This window comes from Thunnus albacares, chromosome 6 (genome assembly GCF_914725855.1).
Source record: "Thunnus albacares chromosome 6, fThuAlb1.1, whole genome shotgun sequence".
Lineage (NCBI taxonomy): Eukaryota > Metazoa > Chordata > Actinopteri > Scombriformes > Scombridae > Thunnus > Thunnus albacares.
The window spans coordinates 33,395,661-33,422,986 of NC_058111.1; the positions used below are offsets into that span (position 1 = coordinate 33,395,661).

Genomic DNA, 27,326 nt, shown 5'->3' on the forward strand with positions numbered 1-27,326 from the left:
GTACACATTGGCTTGGATAGCATGAGTATGTGTGTGTGTGTGTGTGTGCGCGCGCCTGTGGGTGGTCATAATGTGACAGTGAAGAACAGCATAACCTCATGGTGGATAAAAAGCATCACTTCTCCAAATCCCCTTAATCTGGTGGCTCGTTTTATACAAATGCTTGATGATTTCCATTTAATACACTTTAGAAGACGGATACATCCGGTCCGCAGAGCAAGACCTGTCATGAAAATGCACTGAAACACAAGGGCTTAAAGCTACAATGGACTTTTGCCATCAAATGTGTTTGTGAGGGCTAAGTGGAATTTGTTGCTGGCAACCATGTAATTAATAACCTGAATTATTATACTAAAGATTTTAAGCAGATTTAAATATAGATGTTCAGGAGTATGAAATTATGATTGCTGTACATTTATCTTTCATTATGCATAGCATTTACTGCCAATGTGAGGGGCAGGAGGTGGCAATGGTAATGAGCAGATACAGTCTGTCAGATATAATGTCTCTGCTTGTAGCACTGAACTGTGAAAGAACACCCAACCAGAGCATGCTTGAGACAGCTTGGTGCCATTATTATTAGCCACATGCTATCCTTTCTAGATGCTTTGATTGGAATTTGTTGGTTTCAGTACCATGCAAACTTTATTGTCCAATAACTATCTATGTGACATGGGAACAGTTTTTATACTAAAGGGGGAATATTTGGGATTGGTTCTAAAATGTGACTGCAAAGACACAAAGACTCAACTCCATCTGTCTACTGCCTTTAGACAGTGTATGCAGTGGTAACCGGGCTATAAAAATGACCAGCTTGCCCAATAAAATTGTCACATTTAATTTCTGTAAGAACATGAACAGTTTTTTTAGCTGACTGGAGTTAGGCAAAACCCATTTTCAGAGTTAAAAGAAACAGCCTTTGGGAGAATAGAAAAACCAAAGACTTTGGTTACAAGCTATTAAATAATGAAATATTGCCAGACCCAGAAATTATCCCATGCTAAGAAGCATAATTTAGTCACATTTTGTGCATCATGGAATTGGCTGTTGTTTTCAGTCAAAGTGGAAATCACCAATATTGCATCCAAGGAGGGTTGAATCGAGGGCAACTGGACTTGGTGGTAGATAATTGAAGACGTTGCGCCTCTCATCCAAGTGGCTTCTTCAGTTCTAACTGACTGGCAGGGACAGTCAGTTAGACAGGCAGTTCGAACTGAAGAAGCCCCTTGGATGAGAGGTGAAACGTCTTCAAGTAGCTACAACCAAGTCCAGCTGCCCTCGATTCAACCCTCCTTGGATAACCATGACCTGGATGACTGAGAATCTTCACAGACACCAATATTGCATTTGAGCATGAGTCTTAGCCAGAATGTACCGCATAAACAACTGATACTTTGTAGCATCTCTAATAAAAACACAATGACTTAAAATTGAACAATGTTTAAGTCTCCAGAGACAAGAGGACACATAGGCCCTCCAACACAGTTATAGATAGCTATATATATATATAAACAGTATAAGTGTCTCAGATTACCAGTGCATCTGGGAGAAAAAAGAAGAAGCAGAGTAAAGATCTCTTCAAGAGATGCATCACTCCATTCCAACATTAATGTAAGACATTGTCAACATACCCTCCAATACTTATAAATGGAAAAACAAACTTGAGAAAGCCTTCCAGTAGCATGTAGCATATAGGGAAAACAAAGACAAGGTTGAATATCTTCCAGTCGAACCATACTGTCTGTTTGTTGTTGTGGCTGTGTACAAGTTTCTCTTCTTGTGATATATTTCCTGCAGAGTTGAGACCGTCACATTATTGTTATACTGGAATTTCACCTACCAACAACAGGGATCTTTAATAAATTAAAATGCACTTGATGTGACCACCAGTCACGACAAGAGCTGACAAATCCACAACACAAACTTCATACTTCAGAGTTCTTCAGGATTAACACTTTTAATGCTGGTATTTGATTCCACAAAAATGTAAATATAATTAATCTATAATTAGTATGATTAATCAATATTTTTTCCTCAGTGAACAATATTTAATCATATGATGAAAAATTCTAACAAAATGGAGGGAATTATTAGACTGTAGAATTAGTTGTTATTGCCTCTGGAATTGACAAATAAAAAAATAAAAAAAATAATATGGCACAGGGGATGACAGTGGTTATATTCATGGTGTGGAGCAGATAAAAGGCCAGTGATTGTGTAGCCCTTCCATAACAGTGACCATGATATCTGACTGGAATATCCATGTGTATTAACCCAAACCCCGAAATAGCACATCCAGTAGTAATCCACACGGTGAAAGAGGACTATGGTTAAAAGAAAAAAGGACCACATCCTCTCAGCATCTGGAGATGTTGTGAGGGGGTAGCTGGAGGTTGGAAATGTCACTGACAGTTCCCAAACTCCGGAGAACAAAGCACGCTTATTCATCACTGAACTTTTGCCCAAGAAGTGTGTGCACTCAAACACCCACAAATAGTTAAGTTGCCTCCATATTGCCCATATAATTTACATTCATTGAGAACAAGAAGCTTTAAATCTTTGAATTTTAATACCTGTGCATGTAATTAAAATGAATGAAAATAATAACAACAGCGAGTAGGGGAAGGAAACACAAATCCTTTCCAGAAATGTGAGCAGACATACCAAGGTCTGCAATGGCACCAGCATTCTTTACTAATTCCAAAAGCCCACTGGCACTGGTGCAGAGAGGGGCAGGGACGCATATGTAGCTTTACTGTCAAGAAAATCACTGGATCCATACATTGTTTGGACTTAACGCATAATCCTTTCCATTGATAAAATTATGTTGAGTGTGCCTGGCTGGAAATCCACAAGTACAGGGCTTCAGCACACATGCTTTTTCCCTTCTCTGGTTTTCCTTTAATTTGCAAATCTTGTAATCTAAGCCTAGAGCTGACTGAACCAACTTCTAAACCAGCACCGCTGTAGTGGCCAAGGCTCCAATCTGTTTTCCATTTAAGTGTCAAGACGGCATCCTTTTTGGTGGTTAACAAAAGCTGTTATTTCAAAATGATTATATGCTAAAAATTGTGTGAGGACCTTAGTAAGTTTATGAACAGGCCCAATGGAAAGTACAGCGCTGCACCCGGAAGCCTTTTTCCTTCTTGTCTTTGACCAGAGTGTTATTTACCAAGCATTTCTGTAGGGGGAAGAACCAGGCTGTGCCATTCAGCCAGAGGTCAGGGTTTCGGCTTTTCAACACAGTGCATGTTTTCAGCATTAGTGTCGAGCAACGCCTGGGTGATTCGCCAAACCGTCAAAACACTGCCTGTCTCAGTGTCAGTGAGGACATAGGAAAAGCAGAAGCAACAGCAACGGCGTCAGAGAGACAGGGCCGGCAGTCCCTGGAAAACGTCAAGAAGGTGGTCTCCATCAAGGCCCTGCTGAAGACAGACTTCCTTATTTCATTTCCCGGGGAGGATATATTGAGTTAAATTTTGTGTTGCTCTGGAAGAGCAGCACGGATAAATGGAGGAGGGGCAGGAGAGGAGGGCATGGACTGGGTATGGAGAGGCGAGTGCAAAATGCCTTGGGTTACATCTCTTTTTTTATAATTCATTATCTTTCACTAAACCAGGACATGACATTCCCAAGTCCCAACTCGGAGAATCCCAGGGATCTACACATCTGTTTAATCTCCCTTCTGTCTGCCTATGGGGCGTTCAGGTACTGCTCGCACTCCAACCACAGCGCCACTAAGAATCTATGAATCACAGTCACTAAGCCCACATCACTGGCTCAGCTCCAGTTGGATGCATGTGAAGGGTTCATAACAAGAAGTTAGGTGTCCTTTGATGCCTCTTATTATTAACAGAAAATGACTTTCAGATGTGGGATTTGTACTTCATAACATTGCAAAGAGTGAAACATTTCCACTCTCTTCTGCACTTTTTAAAGACAAAATGTCATGAGGATGGGTCAGTCCTTCAGCACATAGAGGTTGCTTTAGTTTTTCTCCTTCTGATCTCCTACCAGTCTGTGCACTTTTAAAGTTTTTTTTGTTTTCAAGATAGTTCCCCTGAAAGTAAGCCAAATAAAGGCTCAAAGTATATCAATGTCCCTGTTCAACTGTATTAACATCATGACAGTCACCTTATTCTTTTACCGTGTGTCAAGCCCTACATCACTGCAACTGGAAAAAAGCTGAGGCTCATGATGTGTGGTACTGCAATGCTGTCAGTCATAGTTCAGCTTATAATGTCACATGTTTCTAAGTAGTCTGAGTGAGTGGACTCTAACAGACAAGATTTCAAATTTTAAAAACAAGAACGGACTTAAAGGACCAGTGTGTAGGATTTAGTGGCATTTAGCAGTGCAGATGCAGATTGTAACCGACCCCTCCCCTTTTAAGCATGTGCGAGAACCTATAGTGGCTGCAAAACTCATTCTAAGGTAACAAAAACACAACAATTCTTATTTTCAGGTGATTATACACCAATTAAAACATATTTATGAATTTCCATTTCTGCCAAGTGCATTCTGCTAAATGCCACTAAATTCAAAACGGAGAATAAATACCGGGCTTACATTCACCAGATGCACACAAACATAACTTGAAATTAATACAAATGTTGCTCTGTGTCTACTGGACGTGTAAATACGCAACCGTTTTCCAACACATTTGCAATATCAACTTTAAAAAGTGGTAATATGACAAAAGTATTTGGATGCACTAATAATGCACATAAAAGGTGTCTTGTTAAAAAATAAAAGATGAGGACTTTAACTTCAAAAGAACACTTTCTGTCACACCCGTAAACTTTTATTCTTCAACACACATTACCTGTGGCTCCCTCAGGGTTTGATAGAGGACCAATTATGCTCATGTCCAGCTCTAAATTTTTATTTTTGGATTCCCCTAGAGTAGCTTTGCATGATTCACAGTTCAAAAAACTCCTTATTTATGCAGCCCCTCAGTTCAGCCTCTGTCTCTAGCAGGCAGTTTTAGCTCCTGTCTCTTTAAGGTCCCCCTTCCGATGAGCCCACTCTGTTCTGATTGGCCAGTTTTCCAGAAGCTGGAGGGGCAGCCGTATCAGGGTTGTGTTAAGTTACCACCAATGCAAACCCATAATTTCCTGCTTTACTGCTTCAAATTAAAAGCTTTGAAATTACTAAATAACAGGAGACTTTTATTGTGAAGAATTTACGGGAAGTGAAACATGTTCCTCACTGAATTAGCAGAGCTAGAGAAGAACTGCAGACGACCAGCACACCTCCAAAAGACAAACTAGTTATTTTACTTTACGGTGCTGTGTAATGAAGTCATGGCTGGTCGTGACTACCCCCAAAACTATAGAAAAATGCCATAATGTTAGCAGAGCGGAGCGGTGTACTCGCACTGTGCGTGGGGCAGATGACCATATAAAGAAACCCGTCACAAGCCGATGTCGGCTCAGACTGAAAGTAGAAAAAAACTTTGGAAACCAAGTGTTCAGAGCAGTCTGTAGCCGGTGTTTTTTGCTCACATGGATTACTTCTACATATGTGAACATCTGATATTGTGACATTATGTACATGACTGAAAATATGGAAAAGCACAATAGGTCCCCTTTTAAGCCCCTTTGTGTTTTGTATTCATATGCTTCAACTAAGCCAAATAAGCACTTCACATTTGTACTAAGGAAATTGTAACATTCTTATTGATTATTTTAATCTATTTTATGTATATTATGTTTACATGTTTTTTTTTAAACTGATATGTGTATATAATCTGTGTTTCATTGTTTTTTATTTAACCTGGTCCAACAAATATTCAGATAAAGTTGGTCAAAAGTACAAAAAGATGTATAGTAGTGGTGTAGTTTTATTGTATATTTTACCATACATATATACGTATACACACACACACACACACACATATGTGTGTGTGTGTGTGTATGTGTGTGTATATATGCATATATATATATATATATATATATATATATATATGTGTGTGTGTGTGTGTGTATATTAGAGTTCCACCTGATAGGAGACCTTCATTGTAAAGAACTACAGCCATTAAAAACATTTAGGATCCAGTTAAGAAAGGAAGTGATGTCAGCTTTATTATTATATGTGAACTCACCCAGAGGACCCTGTGCTCTTGCAAACTCCCAGCAGGGGCCTCTTGTCAGCAAAACTGTCCATCTTCTGAGGACCTGAGGAAGAAGAGGAGTCAGGGGAAGAGGCAGATGAGAAACAGAATGATCTGCACACAACAAAGAGGGACATTCTTTAAACGAACATGTGAGGCCTCTAGTGCTGCCCACCCTCATTCAACAGGCAGCCTATTACCATGACAGGAAACGTGCTGATTACATTACTACTGTTGCCATGTAATTCAATTATGGTCACAAATTCTTTTTGATGAATACAGATTTTTTTTTTCTTCCCAAATCAGGCCTTATTTTGCAAGTTAATGGACCACTCTCCTTACAAGCCAAAACGTGCAATCCACATACACAATACTGTACCTTTTTTTTCTGATCATCTACTGTGTGAGCTTTGAAAAGGAAACTTGAAAAGGAAACAGTCTTGTCGTACAGAAATGACATGACTGAAAAAAGCAGGAGAAAACTTCTGAACGTTGCAACAGGGCGTAAGACTTTTGGTCTATTTCGTTGTTTGTTTTGGGGTTTTAGGGTGGAATTACAGTATGGTAAAAACCCAGAAGGCATATTTAAAAAAATGAAGAGAAAACATGTTGCATTAAGTGGACTGATCCCATATTTTCCCTAATTGTCTCATTCTTGAAGATGGGTGGAGGATCAGGGGATTGAGGGGATGGGGGTGCTTAGATTGAGGAAGATGTTACCCTTTAGAGAACTGTAATTTGAGGCTTGACAGTAATCAGCCTGAGTTCCTGTGGTATGGCGTGAGAGCAAATGTGCCTTCCCTACCAGCCTTTAACACTCCCGACAGGGTCCTTTCTTCTTTCATGTTTCTGTCATCAGACATCATTCCCACTCAAGATATTGAGCTGTAACATAAATATGACTCTCAGAGACTTAGTGAAATGGCACATTAACTAAAATAAACTTTTTGGGAAAAAATGCAATATTTGATGAATAGAGAGACTTTGATTTGATTACTACTGTAATGGACGGTAATTGAAGCAAGTACGGCTGACTTCCATGAGGACTTGTTTGAATGTAACAGTGAGGATGTGTGCATGTTTTGATTATGCTGTAACATGGCCTGAAACATTAGAGACAATATGCTTATTGTTAAACTTCATAAAATTACTTGTACAGTGTGGGAGCATCCCAAGTGTAGCTGCTCTGTGAGGACATACAAACTGACCTTCACTGAAAAAGAGCACAAAGACCTATGATACATATTGTTATATATACATATATATATATTTATATTTTCACATTTCCTCAATGCTCATTTGTTATCAATCAGGGAACAGTGTTGCCTCATTTTCCAAGACAACGGAAGATCATAGGTTGTAAACTCCAGAGAGGATGTGGATAAACGCATTTACTCCCTTTGGAAAACCAGCACTTCCTCCTCTATTCTAGGAAAGGGGGACCTTGCCTTATTATAATCAACACCTATTTTCGGGTCTTTCTAAGTCCGCCCACCCACAGCCTCGCATCACAGACAATTGGCCTTTTAATGGCTCACCACAGTACAACAGTGTTTGCGCCCTAGCAGATTGCAATCAGTGTCCTTCCCTCCAGTAGTACAATTCATATTTATTTTCTGCTGAGAGAATTGCTCCCCTCATGTGTCGGGGCTATCTGCTGCTTCTTATTACTATGGTTTGCTTTCATCCATTTCCAGTGCTCTTCAAATGCTGCCATTGTGTGCTGTTGAAATATGCCAAAAGACCGGAACATGGCGGGAGAACAAAAAGCCGATTTTCTCACCGAAAAAAATGCCACAAACCAGCGGGGCTACATGGCAGCTTTCACAGCACTGATTGACACCTGCAGAGATGAAATTTAAACTTCATGTCTGGAAAGGATCTAATCAGTGGAACAACAAAACCATTTGCACCGTGGCTTTGAGTGTACGAACACTTCTATTCATACAGCATTCAACTTTCCAGCATCTGACAGAGACAGTGGAATAAACTGAAACATTTGTTTGCCATCAATGTGACTATTTTACTGTTTGAGGAGACATTACAAATGAAATTAAATATTTCAGTGTCATCGATGCGCCAGTTGTTTAGAATATAAAATGTGGAAACCAGATTAACATAAGCAGTTGTGGAAGCAGAATTTTTAATATATAACCTCACACAACTTTATGTGCATTCCTTTTTAAAGGAGTTGGAAATCCCTTTCTATTAACACAGAAAGAATTTGGGGTGTTTACAGACTACAGAACATTTAGTTGAGATAATTAAATTGTCTATCTTAGGTAAAACTACTTTTATTTGAAAAGAAGTATTCAATACATTCTCAAATATGTCTGTGTTCATCCTCTTTTCATTTCTGCATCTTTTCAATTGGAGAATTCAGAAATGCTGCTTCCTAATGTAGAAAATCTCCAGTACACTACAGTCTCCACTACAAGGCCTTTCATCGCCATGTACGACTAAGAAGTTACCCTGTTAAAAATTGTATTTGTCCACCAATTACATGCATAACATGGCTTAAGCACATCACTAGGTGTGGCTACAAAACTAGTGACTTGAGTGTTCATTGGTCATCAGCTTGCAGAGCATAGTTATGCTTATAAATTAGAGCCTTTGTACACACATACACACACACAGTTGTTCACGCTAATTGTGGAGGACTAGACTTCTGCTCAGGTTGAAGGTGGGTGCAGCTGTGCTGGAATAACATGAGCTCACCAAACCCCACTGACCAATAATAATGATGAAGGTGTAACTTCTGCCACCCCAAAAACAAAACTAATAGGAATGTCCAATAGATGTCATTTAAGTACAGTGTTTAGAGACACACAGTGTAATTGTGTATTGTGTCACCCGTGTGTGCATGTATGTCCTTGCGCACAAGAACAACAAAGTGGGGGCCCATGGGGTATCTTTAAGCTTGTTGGCAGAGTTTTCCAGATCTAATGAGGGTGAGTTCTTGAGATACAGAAAACATTGGTCAGTTTTAATATGTCCTCCACAGAATAAACATAATGGCAAAATGATGACAGGGTTCAGCTTAGAAATTTCAAATAAAAATCTGGCATGGTAAATTAAGCACAATGATTTCATGTACATTTCATGTCATGTACTGGCAACTGAGTTAGATAATACAATAATAATATGCAATGCAAAACCAAGCAGACACGACTCTGTCATTGACTCCTTCAAAAGTAAAACATGTCACAATACAATAGGACAATGGAGTCAGTGATACAAGGGTGAAGGAAAGGCTGAAAAATAGAAGAGGATGAAGGCATCCATGTTCAGACACTCATTTCTGTTACATATCATCAATTTGTTATGTTCATTGGATTCCAGGGGTTATTTCATTATGAACTGTAATGTAATATTTAGCATACCCACATTTCTCCAACCTTTCTTATCGACTTCTGCATACCTCAGTTGATTCCCTACTTTCCCAGAATGACTTTTGGCACTTACTATGAATGCAACGTGTCTTCTGGCAGCATTAACTTATTGTTTATTGATAGAAGAATTGGTATCTCTTCCTCTTCAATTTTAGATTTCTTCCTGCATAACTGTTTAACTCTGCTGTAAAATGGCAGCTACAAAGGAACCCTTACTCCTTTAAGACAGGCTGACATCTAAAATTCCGATTCATTTTTAATGTTTTGGGTATCTACAAAGGCATTAGGCAGCACCACATTTGAGTAAGTAAAAGAAGCGGCATAGGTTACAGTAAGAAAAAGAAAATACCATTACATGCATGTCTACCTAAAAAAAAACTATTAGAGAATCTTAAAGAGAGGATTTAGACTCTGAAGAGTTAGAGCGAGACTGCAAACTTAATAGCTAAGGCACAGTGAGAGGCTTCCAGCGAAGCTTTGGCAGCGAGGAAGCACTGACTTCAGAGGCTTGCCACCACTGACTGAGAGCAGGCCAACACTAATCGTAGATTGACTTTAACATTAGGATGAGGCAGCATAAGGCAGTCTTTAATTTTAATGATATAGCACCACTTAAAATGCCCCACAACCCAAAACTGCATTAAGATGTGCCATACAAAATTTAATTTTAAGTGTCGACCTTGAATGTTGAAATCAAGTTAACCAAAGAGGGTTTTTCCAGGACAGACTGTTTAAAATTATGCCGAAAAACACGTCAGAGGACTTACAAAGAGAATGTGTCTAAAAGTACACACAGGTACTTCTGTCATCTAGATTTATCCTCTCTGGAAGTAAAAAGCAGCTATGGGACATTGTGGGTGGCAGTTCTTGTGGAGAGACAAGGTGAAAACAGCTGAGTTTCTGTCTAGTTGAAGGTATAGGCCTGGCTATATTATCTTGGGGCTGCATACTTGGATACAGCCCCATCCAGAGTAGATGCTAGGATGTGGCCCTTAAAGGAATATTGCAACATTTCAGTAAATGTGCTTTCTTGCAGAGAGTTAAATGAGAATACCAGTACCACACTCATGTCTGTACATACATAGAGTCTCCGTTGGTTGCCTGGCAACCTCACTGTGACAACAGGACTCAAGGAAGTCACTGGTCCCAGCCAAATAATAGTCCAGCACATTTTGTATGAAATAAACAGATGAAACATGTTCATTAGTGAGCTATGGATGCTGGTACCTGTATTTTTTTACCTTTGGGCGGAGTCAGGATAGCTGTTTCCAGTCTTCATGCTAAGCTAACTGGCTGTTGGCTGTATCTTCATATTTACTATACAGACACAAGAATGGTAACTCTCAGAAAGAAAGAGAATAAGGATTATAGCCCAATACAAGGTTTTTGAGACCAGTACCAATATTGATATTTGAGAATTTAAATATCCAGTAATGATGTATTAGCAGATATTCATTTAAACATTTTTGATAATTTTGCCTTAAATGAAAACAATTGATTGGGATCAAGAAATGTACTGTACGGGACGATTTACAACTTGTCATTACTCTCTGGTGGACTAACTATAGAATCATGAGACGATTTCTAAACATATCATTGGCATTTCTGTACTTCAATTTCTTGTTATTTATCAGTTGACATATATGCTGATATCCCTACATCTGCAATGAGCTAATATGGGCCTGGCTGATTCAGCAGTCGGCACTAATAAGTATTAGTTCCCAAAATGTCAAACCAACCCTTTAAAATCTAAATTTTATTTCAACTGACGACGGTATTGTGAAGTAAAACAAATGAAATTGAAAAACATGTATGGTGTTTGAAGAACAATATAAATACCACTACAATGGAAAGTCTGAAATTGACTACATTGAGGGTGCAGCATTTACAACTTCATGATACATTAAAAGTCATATATCCAATTTAGAAAAAAAAAACATGCACATATACTGCTCAAAGCTTCAAGTCAGAATATGCAGCGTGTGCATCAGTGTTGGCAGTTCCATATTGATGCAGGAGTTAAAGGGATAGTTTGGATTTTTTGAAGTGGGGTTGTATGAGGCACTTATCAATAGTTGGGTCAGAAATTGCTGCACCGGCGTAATACAGTGCACAGCATGCGTAGGAATAAGCTGATATTGATTTTTTAGGTGGGCCTTTTTTTTTTAGGTGGCTGAAATACGTTTTGCTGCTAGCCTCGTCCACAGCAGTACAGTGCTTAGCTTCCGTGCCAGTATTCCTGTTTGCTTCTCCAAACTTGGGGGGTGTTGACCCAAATCTACTGTAGGTAATACAGTGACTATGGATAACTACCTCATACAAACCCACTTCAAAAAATCCAAACTATCCCTTTAAGCTTATGAAGATACTCACTGATATGAGGGGCTGGCAGAATGCGAGCAGCTCTCACTGGACCATGGCGCACAGAGAACAGCTCTTGGGCCTCCCCTGCCAACTGAAGGAAATTATTTGAATTAACACTCATGTAGGGGAGTATGTTTACACATCAGGTCCATCAGAGAAAAGAGAACCTTTACACATGACACACAGACATTACATTACACAACCACCAAGTTAAGCCTAAACCTCAAATATTCAGCCATAAGAGTTGCAGTGATGTTGTCCACCAGTGGCCACATCACATATTCATAGATGTCTTTTGATGTCTGAGTGTGTGTGTCTGGTAATAAATAATTACACCTTTGATCAGAGATTATTATTGACTAATTTGTGGAGCTATTTTTTCATACTCTACAAAACTAAGTGTGAAACCACCATGAAGGATATAATCCTGTGGAGGTTTCTGCGGAACGACAAAAACGACAAATACTTATTTGTTCACACTGTAAGAAAAATAATATATACCAACTATGTGGAACCGGCTTTTCATAGAGAGAGACAAGGGAATGCAGGGAGGGAGGGGAACAAGGGCAGTCTGGTAGTTGAAGTTCCAGCCAAACCACAAAGTAAAATCTACCGAGCACAGAATAAAAGGCCCAGTGGCATTGCAATGCAAACGAACTGCCTACACTCACTGTGACACAGCCAACAAGGAAAGGTTGAGGATGCCAAGTGGGCAGCAGTTCATGATGTCTCTGCCCCAGTCTGACTGTAAGCAGAAGAAAGCACTCTCACCAGTGTTCCCAACAGATGTGAAAATCTCCCAAGATTACCTTTTGTTTTTGATGAGCATAAGAAGCTTAAGTGTTTGTTCAAATCATTCACCTTTACTCTCATCACTGAATGTTGGAGGGTGTCTGTCACGTTCAGCAGGTTGTTGATGAGATGGTATGAATTAAGTTTTGGCTGTATGTACTTTTCTGTACTTCCTAAAATGCTTTTTGACCACTCCACCAATTTCTTGCTGTCAAGCTAGCAAGTCAGCTACTGAACACTGGGACATGTCTGTGATTATGGCCACACCCATTCCTTACAAGGGCTAATACTGGTACAGAAACTGGCATTTCCGCCTCTTCAATAATAGACAATAATCCCTTTATATCATATTTTTGGATGATAATACCAATACATTCTACAAGCAATAAAAAACATACATTTGTAAGGAAATTCCAGTATTTTTTACAGAATCAGTATCTTTAAATTTGACTATCTTTAGTAATAGTAAATAATAAGTAAATAAAGCTTCAACACTGTCCCCCAGAAATTTGTCTCTGGCAGAGAGGAGAAGGATTAAACACCATTAAGCCTGTCATGTTGGTACATCAAATTTGCCAAAAGTCAAATTGCACAGTTTACTGAATAAATAAATATGTGAAATCCAAGTCATGATGAAATTTTAGAGATTTTCTTTTTAGTTCCTAGACTAAATTTTTAGAATGTTGAGGGAAGCATTGGGGAGACTAAAAATCCTGGCTCCAGCCTTGTACATAAGGCTGGGTTTTATTCTATTTTAACCATACCAGTACTAATACAAGACCTGAGTTTCAGTAGATACAAAAACAAAGAACAACATTTGGTTTTAACACAAAGCAGCAGAACTTTTTCCTTTTTAAAATTAGGAAATATCTGATCAATAAGTAAGCAAACAACATCAAGAACCTGACCACAAGCATCCCATCCAAATTTTTGGTACCTGACAGTTTTCAATACTCAGTGCTAGAAGACACATTTCTAGCCTGACAATTAAATTAAAACTTAAACAGATTAAACTGCCATTTTGCTTTTACTCAGTGTGACGTCTATTTGAATTACTGAAAAAAAATCAGTGATAGGGGCGACGATTAAAAGGCTTGGAACTGAGCTTACACAAAAATTGGCAGGAAAATGAATAATACATTAGTAGTAGCTGTTGTCTAAGTGTTTGATTGTTTTACATTTGATGCTTGAAGTATGGGCTGAGTGTCTTTGTGTTTTATTACTACTAAAACTTCTGTTCATCAACCAGATTCACTGATCAAACAAGTGCATTCCAGCACATTTGCACAGGCTTTATTACACATTTAGGGATTAACACTAAAGACTGCCCTATTAGTGAGGATTTTAAAGTTTGCTGCATTTCTGGTCTTTATTACAGAGGAAATACAACCACAGTGTAAAGCACTTTAATGGATGTCTGTGTGTCTGCCCAGCCGGCCCGGTTTAGACTTCATGTGTTCATATGTGATGCCAGTATATTAGGTCAATGGCCTGTGTAGCTCTTGGCAGTGTCTGGCGTGTGTAATGGCACATTGTTCTAAGCGCTGAATGCCCCACTTTTGTTCTTCTTTTATGCGTTAAATTACAGTGAAACCTGCATTATCACTTTACTAGTGCTTTAATCTGTTTGTTTTAAATCTTTAAACCCATCTGAAGGGATGATCGCTCTTTTGTGCAATTAGTAGCCTTTTCAAAGTGGCGGATTTGGAGCTGTGTTTTTATTCAAAGTGCTTGAGGCCCAGCGGTGGTAGATTAACACTGGAGACACGAGCATTGATAGCAGGAATAAAGGGAGGTTGGCAGCAGGGCAGGATTCCTATACAGGCAAATGGACCTGCGAGGGGGAATAATGGAATTTACTGGATTAAAATGAGAACAGGGGAGGGCCGGAGGTTAATGCGCCGGGTTATTGTGCATTATCCTGCCGCTCTTCCTCGCCTTACATGGCTCTGTGTGACATCCACTGCCATCAACAACATTCCCACCATTACATTAGTGGCCCCGGCGTATGCAATATGCCAAATTGCTTTTCAAAGTTGTTCTCCCTGCATACAGTTATTCATTATATTCATTTCATTTGTGGATCGGATGTTTCTGCGGAATCACAGTGTCTGCTGTTCTGTTTTAATCTCTCGATGTAATGCCATAAGCTGTGAACAGATATCTGGGCCATATTCACAAGTGAGCACACTCACAAACACAGTGCTGGACATATTGGATGTTTGGTTGGAGCAGGTGCTCTGGGGATTGGACAGTAACAGGTGCTTGTTCGTGGGCTTCCATAACGTGCAGCACTAAAACACTAAGAGTACACAGGCTTGGACTGATGCGGCACTACTTATGATGCTGAGCTGCAAATCAAACAGAAAAACACTTTTTTTTTTTTTTTAGGTGAGGCATCTCAGGGAGGGCATCCAGAAATTAAATGAACATTCAGTTACAGTTAGTAGACATGTCAAAAAGGTTTGCAGGACTGGTTAAATGTTTTAATTTCAAATTTCAATGATCATAACAAAAACTAATTTCCTTAAGCGGAATTAAATAAATAAGGGCTTGGATGTGGGTAAAACAATGCTGTCTTATTTCCATTTTACAATGTATTTGTTCCATATATTAAGATCATTTCTAGGTCCAGGCTTAAGGATTGTGACAGATATGAACATGAACACCGTCATCATTTCCATCAAATCTGGCACTAACACAGTTTAAATTAAAAGACAAGAATAACCACTATGGAACAGAGGTTAACAAGGAAGGATTCAAAAGTTGGGTTTGAACAGAGTATTACTGGCTGTCAGTTACTTCCCATTACAGCATCCCAGATCATTTATTTTTATTATTATTCATTATTTGCAACAATGTTTGTTGTACATTTTTGAGGACATACAGTTACTGTCAACATAAATGGATTCTGCTTTCCTTTTTTTTGCTTGTAAATATTGAGACTCACTAATACTTTTAAAGAAATCCATTTTCAGCAGAGGGGCATTTCTTTGGGATGGAGCACAGAAACTGCAATGTATGCTTCAAATAAAAAACAGGAGGCCTTGCTTGTTACCTTTACAAATGACAGATATGACACATTTGAGCAGCGACGTCTAACACTTCAGAGTCCGTTTAACAAACTTCTTATCTTAAATCATATACTGAGACCTCTTAAACCTAAATCTGGATTGTGGAGTTCAAACATTTCCGCAACACAGCTCCATGTCCCCAGCACTTCCACTGATGCCGACACTCGCCGCAGACACCTTTCTTCACAGCAGGTTATTTCATCTCAACACATATGCAGACAGACAATTAGTCCACGGCAGTCTGCCTCTTATCAGGCTGCGGCGTCGCCTCACACCTCTCCAGTGTGAGGCGACGGCAATCTACATCACCTAAACACCTCTGTCAGCATCCATACAACCAGTCAGAGTCCTCATCTCATGAGTGTGTGAAAGAGTGTGTGTACACGTGTACGCTCGTACTCTGCTGAGCCATTACAGAGGGTGTTGGCTTAGCAACTGTCACAAACACTTCACAGCCACTCAAGAGCCAGAGACCAAGGCACCTTCAGTGCTTACTTAAAACCCTGCGAAAAAACACAGCCCAGAAACATCCCGTAAACTTTCTAAACTGAAAGAAAAACAATGAGGAAGGACGGCGTGTGATAACAGGCCGGGCTGTGCTGTGTGAACCAGAATTGGTGTCAAGTTCAACTGAAACTGAAAGGCAGAGGAGCCTCACCAAGCTTATATTTTCACTGGGTGTGTGTAGTGTGGCTAAAACAGCTGTAATCCCCTGCTGCACCACAATAAGTACAACAGAAAATCTGCTAGCAGCACAGGAGTTGCCACATCACACTGATGTGAGAGGCCACCGCCTGTGTGTGTTCACAGATAAAGTAAGAGTGTGTCCTTTTACCCGCAGCTCGTGGATGTTTATAAAGAGACTGATTAAGGACTTTGGTGTGTTTAGATCTCACAGGATGTATGTGAAGTTTGCATGTTTCAGTGACAGCCTCTACATGAAAGGCGATACTCGGTGAGCGAGGCCTTCACAGCGTTGTGGGTAATTTGTTAAGTCGCCAAGCAGATGAAATCTTCTAATGATTTTCCAAGACTGACTTTAAAGAAGTGAATTTTCTAAATAAGATATCTTGCCATAGCTTCTTGGGAAGGGTTTTGAGGTTCAAAATTATCCCAGTCGTGAGAGCATGTTTGAAGAGAACAAGTATTTCAACATACAGGGCTGCAAAAATAAATATTAACCACAAGAGAGCATTTATATTATGCAGTAATGACTGTATGAGTATAGTTTTTGAGCCGTTGTTTTCATGTATTTATTTTATATGATTCAATCTCTGTAGTACACCAAACATGACCTGTAAGTAACAGAGATCATGTTAACCTAAATCACCTCCATTACAATGTCCCAGATTATCAAAAGGTCTCCATCTTGTGGCTACATTTCAAATTACACCTGAAGAGTGATCATATCCAACAAGCTACCTAATGAAACCCAATCCCATACACCTGCAACAGATACACTTATACAAATAAATAATAGTAACGATTATTCTTATTATTATTTCTCTATGGTAGTTTGAAAGGCTGTAGTCTGTGGTGTTGAACTGAATTGGAATTTCTCATGTCTATCTCTCACCTGTCCCCTTTCATGTAAAAACATATAGACTCTGTTGATCTTTTTGATGTTGCTTTCTCCTAAGGTGTTTTTACCTAACAGTTATTTTGTCTGGTCTTATCCAAACTTTTTATTCAACTTCCTATTTTACTCTATTTATCCTTGTTTTATTGTAAATGTTATGATTCTGTGTTGCATTTTATGCATAGATTGTACTATAGAAATTAAGTGTTTTACAATTAGAGACTATATGTACTGGCTTTATGCTGTAGTCTAATTTGACTCATGATAATGGCCCTGATATTGTTACTGCTGTGTACCACTGACACGTGTCTATTTTGTCTATATTAACTGTTTAAATAATTGTTTAAATTAGTCCACATGGCTCACATTAGTATGCATTTATGTGTGTAACTACTGTACTGTATGTATGCTTGAAGGCAGAAAGGAGTTGTAAAGTGACATAACTATATATCTGATGTACTGTACAATCTGGATATTATTTGTGAATGTATATGCATACTTTTGTTTGGTTAGTGGCACCTCTCTATTAGCAAGAACACTTATCTTACCACAGGTAGTCACTTGATGGCCTGCTGGCAATAAATTACTGCTGGTGACAGGTCAAAAACACCTGGAGCTAAAAAACTAGAAACCACGAGAAACTGAAAGAGTAGAATTAAAAGAGCTTTATAATCATGTTCATCTGTTGTCATCGCCACTCTGTCAGAATCCAAAAACTACTTTTTGATTGGCTGCACTTACTGTACTGTCAGCCAAAACACACATTCAGCTCTTATTGTTTATTTGCCCTCCTCTTTTGTTTTCTCCCCACGTTTCTTTAAGAAACAAAAAGAGAAGCTCAATAGAGTTCTGCAAATTGTGTTACAACCCTGAGTAGTGGGTTAGGAGACACTGAAAAAAACTGTGCATAATGTGGTCAATGATGCCACCTAGTGGACAATAAGCTACACTACAGCAGGGTATTGAATTTCAGCAGTGAAAGAGCTGAACCAAGTGCAGTGGAGACACCAATGTTAAATATAATGTGATTAAAAAGATTGATTAATAATATTATTGATTAATCATATGATTTAAAACATTAGCAGTAATTCTAGGTACTCTATTTCAACATGTATCGTTTTGCTTTATTGTTGCATTTTGGTATAATTCTCGTTCATTTTTGCAGTTTCCTCGCGTCCTGACATGTCCAGGTGGAGCAAAAGTTTGACTTTTGAACCCAGCAAGGATATCATGTTTACATTACATGATAACACACATGGTCAATCAAGTCCAAAGAGTGAGAAAGTAATGTCTCACCACTAAATTGATCTTACAGTTTGTTAACATTGGTTGAAGGTGCACACAATAAAAATATACCTAACAGGCTTATTTTAAACACAGTATATTAACGACAGAACAATCTATTGTACATAGCTATGTCAATAGCTATGTACAGAATAAGGTCATATATTTAGGTCATATAGGTCATATATTTTAACAGTTTATGGAGTTTTACCCCAAAATATTAACACTTACCTATGAGGTGAACTGATTGATATGATTTATAAATGAAATGTAACACATCTCTACATAAAGGATACAGGACTAGAGACTTTATTTAGAGACTTGTGTGTCAAAATGTTGAATATAAAATACTTTACTTATTTGTGATGTTGACTTTTAGAAAGTCAATCAGATGTTAGGACTGTAGAAGAGAGCTGAGGAATCTTTCAGCACATGTATTCATCAGAATTGATCAATGTGATCAAAACTTATGATAAGAGGATCAAGCTATAAAACAGATGAGGTCACAGTTTTACAGGCCCATTAGGTGTATGACTTACAGATAAACTCCAGATCTGCATCCCGTCAGTGTAACCGATCATGAGGCAAAGAGGAGGGTCACTGGTGCCGCTGTGCATCTCCATAAACTCTGGGTTCCTGGCAGTGTCTGTGCAAATGAAGAGTGAGACAGAATAACATTTCATTTATCATTATTATTGATGATGAACACAAAACAGATTAACATGAGGCTTTGTTACATTTTATGACTATGTTTCATATAATCTTTATTTATTATCACACCACTTTCCTATACTTAATTTAGTTTGTCCTGTCTAATTTAGTTTGTCCTGTTTAATCCTTGCATCAGTTCACAGTGAAAAAGTCTTTGAATACTTTCACATCTAATTGCAATTCTTTTTGCTTTTTACTTCAATCAGAAATTCTGGAAAATTTTCTCTTGAATCTCCAATTTCTGTTCTCACTTTGTACTTGTAGTAGTTCTTCCATACCTTCTTCCATTCTTTTTTTAATTTTATTTTGTTCCTGTATTATTCTCTCATAAATAAACATTAAATATGTTGTTTTAAGACTACAGTGTACTGCAGCATCAGTAAGCCTAAACCTGAAACTACCAGCCATACTTGTATGTATTTCAAGTCAGCTCAGTGGCAAGAGCAAAACAGTGATAGAAACAATGATGAAATAGTAGTTTCACAGAACTCCAGACTGGAAAGAGATATACATAAAAATGTCCCAGCCCGGCCTAAACTACGGTAAAAATGGCAGAGCATGTTTTGCCATCCAGCAGAGTGAAGTTACCAGGTAACTTCAATGCCAACATATTTAAAAGCATACAAGATGTATCCAAAAGTATGAAACATTACAACTTTGCAAAAGTTTAATTTCCTGACAGTCAAGTACCAGAATTCTGACTGAGAAATTAGCTTAAGGCTGTGTCCATATAGCGTTTTTTTCTGAGTGCAGCATCCTTTTTCAATTGCTCCCAACGAGGAAAGAGCATATGTGGCATCATGCAGCCGCCTAGAGAAAAAGCATTGCACCCAGCGTCTTTTTTTGCAGAGCACTCAGAAAGCTGCCGGTGTCGTCACTGTCACTCCTTTTCAGGCAGCCAATCATATATTAGATTTTATGATATGTCAGACAGAAACTATCATGACAAAGACAGAAAAGCCCATTTGTGTGAGCAGATCAGCTGGACGCTGAATGTTGCTGGTGAGTATTGTCACAGAAATTGTCAAGATATTGTTGTCACAGAAACAAAATCCACACGCAACATTTTTTTCTCTCACCGTCAAAGTGCTTCATCTCAGCACTCCCTAGCACCCTGCCAGCGCTTCTCCACCAGAGAAAAATGCTATAGGGACACAAGCCCTAACACACCATCCTAATTGGTGAGAATGGGACACTCTTTTTTGTTGTGGTCAAAATGTGTTCATTAGAGTAAAGAGATATTATTTTTTGTTATAGTTTAGCTTTTTTGAAAGAGGGGTTTTTAAGTACTCACTCAAACTCATATTGACTTACCGTTGATGTCAGCTTTCTCAAATCGAACCCAAATGATTTTCTCTTTTTCATCAGTTGGCGGAGCCCCAGTATATGCCTAGAATTATTACAGCAAAAGTGGGCAATATATACGCAACAACACTACACAACATACCATGCAGTCTGTATCATCAGATGAACTAACAAGCAATTCAAAAATCTGTTTACCACATTTAGTCAAGCAAAGAAAAGCATTTTTAATAGTAGAATAAACCATCAGAATGATGACAGATTACAGGTAGAATAGCTGGTAGACAAATTGCAGCTAGGCAAAGTGTACATTATTTTTGGCTGGAAGATCAGGTATGCAGCAGTTCCCATAATGGTTTCAGATCAAACCTCCCACTGATTATTCATTATGCAATTTAAAGATGTTCTGGCAATATCAAGCAGGGACATTTTGAAAACACTTGTTGGCACAATGATTTTCTGGCAACTTAAAATTTGAAAGCTTTTAGGCATCTGACTGTTCAATCTCTGATGTCAAAGCATATCTACAAACATCAAGAATTATATACGGAAAAGATGTCAATCAAACAACAATTTTGGAATGTCACTACCAATTAAACTTCACGACGAGAAAGTAAAATGGATGTTGAAATATCCATTAATATATTTTATTTTTTGTTTTTTGTTTTCTGAGGTAGTTCTTTCACCATCACCTGCTCCTCCATTTCCTCAGTGCATTGCAATTTGGAACAACAGTGTCTCACACACACACACACACACACACACACACACACACACACACACACACACACACACACACAAAGATTTTTAGTATGCATAGTGACTTCTTAAGTATGTTTAAGTTAGTCACTTTTCTAGCACTAGCAAACAACTTACTCAATTAGTAATACTGTAATTAGAATCAGTACAGCACAGTGTGGAATTGGAAAACAACTTGTAACAGCTGTTAGTATGAGAGAATAAACAAGGAAGAGAGATAGGAAAGGGGAGCGTTACCTGAGGGACCACATCTTGTAGGAAGGTCACCACACTTTCCATGTAAGACTGCTCCCTGTGAAAAAAATAACCATGTCATCACTAATGATAATGCATTTATGGACAATTCTCAGTCAAACAGCCAATCACAATGTATATTTTCCCACTGCTGTGGATAGCCATGGTATGAAAATGTATTAAGAAGTACAGTATATTGTAATATCAATATTCTATATGTAGGGGACTTAAAAAAAAGGATGCTAGGGAAACACTGACATTTAAAGGAGTGCATTTAAGGAGTGATTTTAAAGACGACACTGTATTATCCAAAATCCAAGTTGCTGAGGCAGGCTGTTTCATATTCTTGGTGCTAGGGGGACAGTGGCATACTGTATAAATCTCCGGTATATACAGATTTGGATTATAAGGATTTATGATGAAAAACAGATTGCTGTCCTTACGTAGCCGCTTGTGCTCGCACCAGAACTCCTCCAGCACAGCGACTTGGTCTGCGTGGAGAGTCCGATGCCATGTTGTCTCCCGTTTTTATCCTAAAAAGACACAAAAAGACATTTTAACATGAAAGCACGATATAGGGATTAAAGCAAGAAAAGATTTGCGAGCCTGAAAAGTTGTCCAGGCAGGGTACAATGTATTGAATTAAGTATTATATGAATTTAAAACTGCTCTATGCCTGAAATCAGGCATGGTGCCTGAGAACTTTAACCCCTGAGGATACTAACAAGACTACTAATTCATTTACACTTGTACTAGTTGACAAACTGACACTGACAAAAAAAATGTTCTGTTTTTATGCAGAATGCAAACATATACAAAATATTGAGAATTTTGAGCAGTTACCATGTGGAGGACAGGCAGCAGTTACTTACATTAGGAACGTGCTATGTCAACATGTCATTTACATTTTGGATTATTTGTCTGAAAAATGGCAGAGACAAATGAAAAATCTAACTGAGTAAAAGGAAACGTCATTCAATTGATTGTTTTGACTGACCAACAGTCCTAAACCCAAACATATTCACTTAACAGTAATATAAAAATACAGAGAAGCCAGCCCTCACATTTGAGAGGCTGGAACCAAAGGCAGTTTGGCATTTTTTCTTGATAAATGACTTAAACAATTAATCAATTATCAAAACTTAAACTTCGGGGCTCATTTCCAGTTCTATATTTTTATTCTTCCACTAGAGTAGCTTTGCATGAATCACAGTTCAAAAAACTCCTTATTTATCTTATACTGGCCCTTTATGCAGCCCCTCAGTTCAGCTTCTGTCTCTAACAGGCAGTCTTAGCTCCTGTCTCTTTAAGGCCCCCTTCCTGATGAGTCCACTCTGTTCTGATGTCCAGCTTTCAGGAAGCTTGCCGAGGGACAGCCATATCAGAGTTGTGTTAAGTTGCCACCGATGCAAACCCAACCATTCCTGCTTCATATTTAAAGCTTTGAAATGACTACACAACAGGAGACTTTTAGCGTGAAGAATTTACATGACATGAAACGTGTTCCTCACTGAATTAGCAGAGTTTCGTTACACAACAACATACTGAGATATTTGCAGCTCTTTGTTGAGTGGATCAGTTAGAAATAATGCAGGGAGGAATAGTACAAGCAGAAACAGCCACAGTGATGATGATGTTTGATGAAGAGCTACAGACAACCAGCACACCTCCAACAGGTAAACTACTTATTTTACTTTGCTGTGCTGTGTAATGGAAAAACACTCACAGCAAGCCAGCTCGACTTGAGTCGAGGGGATCACGGGGATTACTTCTACATACGTTTACCTCATTATTTGACACTTTGACCAAATTTAATATGAACATCTGACATTGTAACATGTATAAAGGCTGAAAATAAGGAAAAGCATAAGACGTCCGCCTTTAAAAAATAAATTTTCTCTTGATCAACTAATCAATTAATCAACTACATGTTTCAATACTGTAATGATGTGGATATTAATCTAAACTAAAACACTGTTATTGCATTTAATGAGTTATAAAATTTAGGGCTGCAACTAACGACTATTTTCATTATTGAATAATCTGTTATTTTCTTGATTAATCAGTTTGTTGTTTGGTCTATAAAATGTCAGAAAATGGTGAAAAATGTCGATTGCTGTTTCCTAAAGCGCTAGGTGACATCCTCAAATCTCTTCTGTTTGTCCCGACCAACAGTCCACAACCCAAAGACATTCAGTTATAACAATAACATTCAGAATAAATGTTTTTGTCCACACTTATATACCATACTTGAGTGTAACAAACGAAAGTCAAGCCTTCAGACTACGTGTCTAACACAGTTGGAGAGAACTGTGAGCAGGAGTGAAGTCTTGTGGAGGTCTGGGGGTCGAAGCTTTTGGCTCCAGACTGGGTGCACTGTGACTGTGTGTTTCTCACTCTACAACCAGTCAGGCCACCTTTCCACCTGCCATTAACACGCAATATGTATCTGGATAGATGATGACATGTGATCGAGCAGCTTTTACATTTACACCAGGTATTAATAAGCATTCTCATTATCTTGATTCTGCTCACAGAGTGATCTCAATATGCAAATTTGCTGGCAGAGTCAACAAACACAGTGGGTACCCAGGGATGCTGCTGTATGGGTTCCACATTTGCAGAGAAAGTACTCATCTGTAGCTTTCTGGATGGGTAGCTTGAGATAACAGGAAGAGGTGGAGGTAGGTAACCTTCCAACATGCAGGGTGGATTTTTTTCCCTTGACAATGTGGCCAAAACAAACAGATGTCATTCACACCTTTCTGAGATCTGATCATAATGCAAGCCTGGTCTGACAGCATTCAGAATGTGTTCTGTGTGTGTTTACACCTTGCATCAACATCTGTTCTTCTCTGACTCAGATATAGACCAGATCACATTTTAACACCAGGTTTAAATGGGGTCTCATCTTGTACTTCAGGAAAGCAGAAACAGTATACACTGTAGCTTTACTTTACTCCAAGTCAATATATTCTCCTAAATAGGATAGTATCACTGTCTAAGGAGTATTATAGAAAAAGTTACCAAAACATTAATACAAAATATACAGAGTATTGAAACATCTCAATATTTTATAGTAAGAGGAATGAATGGATGTAGATTATGGAAATAGCAACCAAATCCAAACTCAAAGTCAGGGATACGCAGCCATGCGGCAGTCTACTGCTGCCACATGGCTGGCTGATTCTTACATGACTGATTATTATACCTCCAGACAGATGAAGTACAGTTAAAACATAATGCTTTAAAGAAACAGAAAATCATGAAACCTCTATGCCACATTTACATATGCTTATCACAACTTTAATGAGAAATTACCTGCCAAAATGAATAAGTGCCACTACATTAGGCACGCACTGACCACTCAGTAAACCCACATCCTATTACCATCTGTTTCAGAGGAGTTTAATCTAATGTTTTCCTAACAAGCAGGCTGCGTACATCGGGGCAGTGTATGTAAGGATGTTATTTTCTTATGCAACGATGTAAACAACAGGAGACTTTCGGCTGCATGCAGTCACTGGCGTCCCCGCGCTTAGATACATGAGCCTACAGTACAAACCACACAGGAAAGCCTCGGTCACATACCCCTAGCGTTTATAACCAGCGGACCTTTACGTTTAATTCTTGTGACAACTGTCAGGTCAACACAATGTAGCTATTGGCTAAAGCTCAAGTTATATTGGTGGATGGAGACCCAGCAGCTAACTTAGCTAGCTAGCATTAGCTGATAAAAGTCCTCTGTAGCGATAAAACGACACAGTCGAAACCATGAAAGAGCGGTTGCAGTTGTCATGCTTCAGTAAGACATTATTTTTACATGACTACAGTTACAAACCGAGGTGTTGGCAGTCTTCGACAGCAGGTTATGGACTTGTGTGGTGGTCTGAAAAGCTCTCCACAAAAAACGTCAAAACACAAACAGACTAGACTTGCGGAACTGTGTTGTGTAACTGCAAGCCAATCAGAGCACCCAGACGCTTTTGTTAAGCCAATCAGCTGACAGCAAAGGCGGAATTAATGAATGCGTCACCTATTGGAATCAAGACATTTGCACAAGACAAAATATACCCCGTTGTCTGCTAATGATGTCTCTACTGCTTTAATCTGTGTTAGGGAAGATAGAGAGACAGTTCTCTCCTGTTTAAAATCAAACTCAACAATCAATAATACCAAGGAGTATTACAGTAGTACAGGACCTGCTATTACCGCGTGTTCTCGCGAGGTTGCACTATTTATTGGTAAAACGGAATCCCTCAAACATAAAGTGGTGTTACTCAAAAAGTTCCATTTATTCTTTAATAACCTACTGAATGAAAGTTTGTTCATGTATAATTTAATTTTCTTTTGTCTCTTCGTATTCTAGCCTTGCCTGCCTTCCTTGGGTCTTTCTATTGTAACTGTCTTTTCTCATGTTGTGGTTTTACATATGTGGGCTTACTTGAGTTTAGCTATCATTATTATTATTACTACAATATCTATTTCACTGCAACAGGTATGAAACAAATGCAGACATTTTGGCGAGCATGTACTGTCTGAATTCAAGGCACAGCCAAGGTTTTTGCATTGATGCATGAATAGAATGCATTTAACTACTTCACAGTATTAACGGGCTTAGCTAGAAGACTTACAGTAGGAATGACAGTAAGATGTCAAGATATGTGTGGAGACCAAAACATTTATAGTATGAGTAAGAGACATTGTGTGGATGTTTTAATCAGCATTTATTAGTCATAAAAAGTCCACTGGCCATGGCAAATTCCCCTTGATGTCGACAGAAGTCCTCATTGAACTCAGGGATCCGTTTCACTGTATTACCTGAGTGAAGCACAACAGAAGCATGCAGGTTTAGCTTAATTTGAAAAGCAAGCCTCTAATGTTAAGCACTGTATTTTGTACAAAAAATAAAAGCCATGTCATGTGATTCCTCAGAAAAAAGAGGAAGCCAATGCTGCAACAGCAACAGTAGAGTAACTCTGGGTCAGATGAGCCACGTATGCTGCAGAGTCTCCTCAGTCTCACAGACAGCACAGTTACAGTGAATTCTTGCTATAGGATCTATGTAGCTATGCATGTTTGTAGCCACAATAAAATCAAAATGTACATACCCCTGAAGTGAAAATATTCACAGCTCATATTCTCGCCCATTCTCTCCTCTTCTCTCTTAAAAACAAATGGAGGAAAAAAGCAGTCAGTGGTGAAAAAACATCAAAATCCAGATGAGCAAATGATGAAACTAGATCATAACATGAAAATAAACTATGCATGAATTTAAGAGTCGTCAAACTTCATGTTGTCTCCTGTACTCTAATGTTAACATGAGAGAGTTAGGATTTCACATTGTATCCGCTCCTCTGTGGAAGACATGTAGGAAAAGAGTTTAGGAAGTTACACATGGAAAAACTGCAATTGTAAACTTCAAATGACAGTGACAAATATCAAATTCAAATCTAATCATTCAATCAAATTTTATCTAATTCTGAAAATTCAAACTTCACACTGTCTCCAGTCCTCTGCTCTCTCTGAACAACAAATGGAAGACAAGAAGAAACTGCATAAAAATGTTACAAAACAATTGTGAACACATGAATTCTGAACGAAAAAGTACGTAGACAAAGTATAACAGAGTTCAAAGTTCATGTTGCCTCTCGGACTCCTACCTCCTCTCATTTTTCTGAAAAAACAAACAAACAGAAGAAATAATCATTAGATAATAG

General features: G+C 38.5%; 1 protein-coding gene and 1 long non-coding RNA gene across 4 annotated transcripts in view; both read right to left on the minus strand.

Annotated features, from left to right (window-relative positions):
- Nucleotides 1-25,563, minus strand: part of bcas3 (BCAS3 microtubule associated cell migration factor) — a 361,548-nt gene extending 335,985 nt beyond the window's left edge. For all 3 annotated transcript variants that reach the window (XM_044353189.1, XM_044353190.1, XM_044353191.1), the window contains exons 1-7: nt 25,448-25,563; nt 22,050-22,139; nt 21,610-21,664; nt 20,626-20,701; nt 19,140-19,246; nt 11,881-11,962; nt 6,107-6,179 (exon numbers count right to left, since the gene is read on the minus strand). In XM_044353189.1, coding sequence (XP_044209124.1) covers nt 6,107-6,179; nt 11,881-11,962; nt 19,140-19,246; nt 20,626-20,701; nt 21,610-21,664; nt 22,050-22,120 — 464 coding nt within the window. In that variant the 5' untranslated portion in view covers nt 22,121-22,139; nt 25,448-25,563. The remainder of the gene's footprint in view (nt 1-6,106; nt 6,180-11,880; nt 11,963-19,139; nt 19,247-20,625; nt 20,702-21,609; nt 21,665-22,049; nt 22,140-25,447) is intronic.
- Nucleotides 25,564-26,314: 751 nt separating this feature from the next.
- LOC122983461 lies at nt 26,315-27,157 on the minus strand. Its single transcript, XR_006403707.1, has 2 exons — nt 26,718-27,157; nt 26,315-26,427 (listed from the first exon to the last, which is right to left on the minus strand). It is a non-coding gene; the product is annotated as an uncharacterized LOC122983461 (long non-coding RNA).
- Between the last annotated feature and the right edge of the window lie 169 nt (nt 27,158-27,326).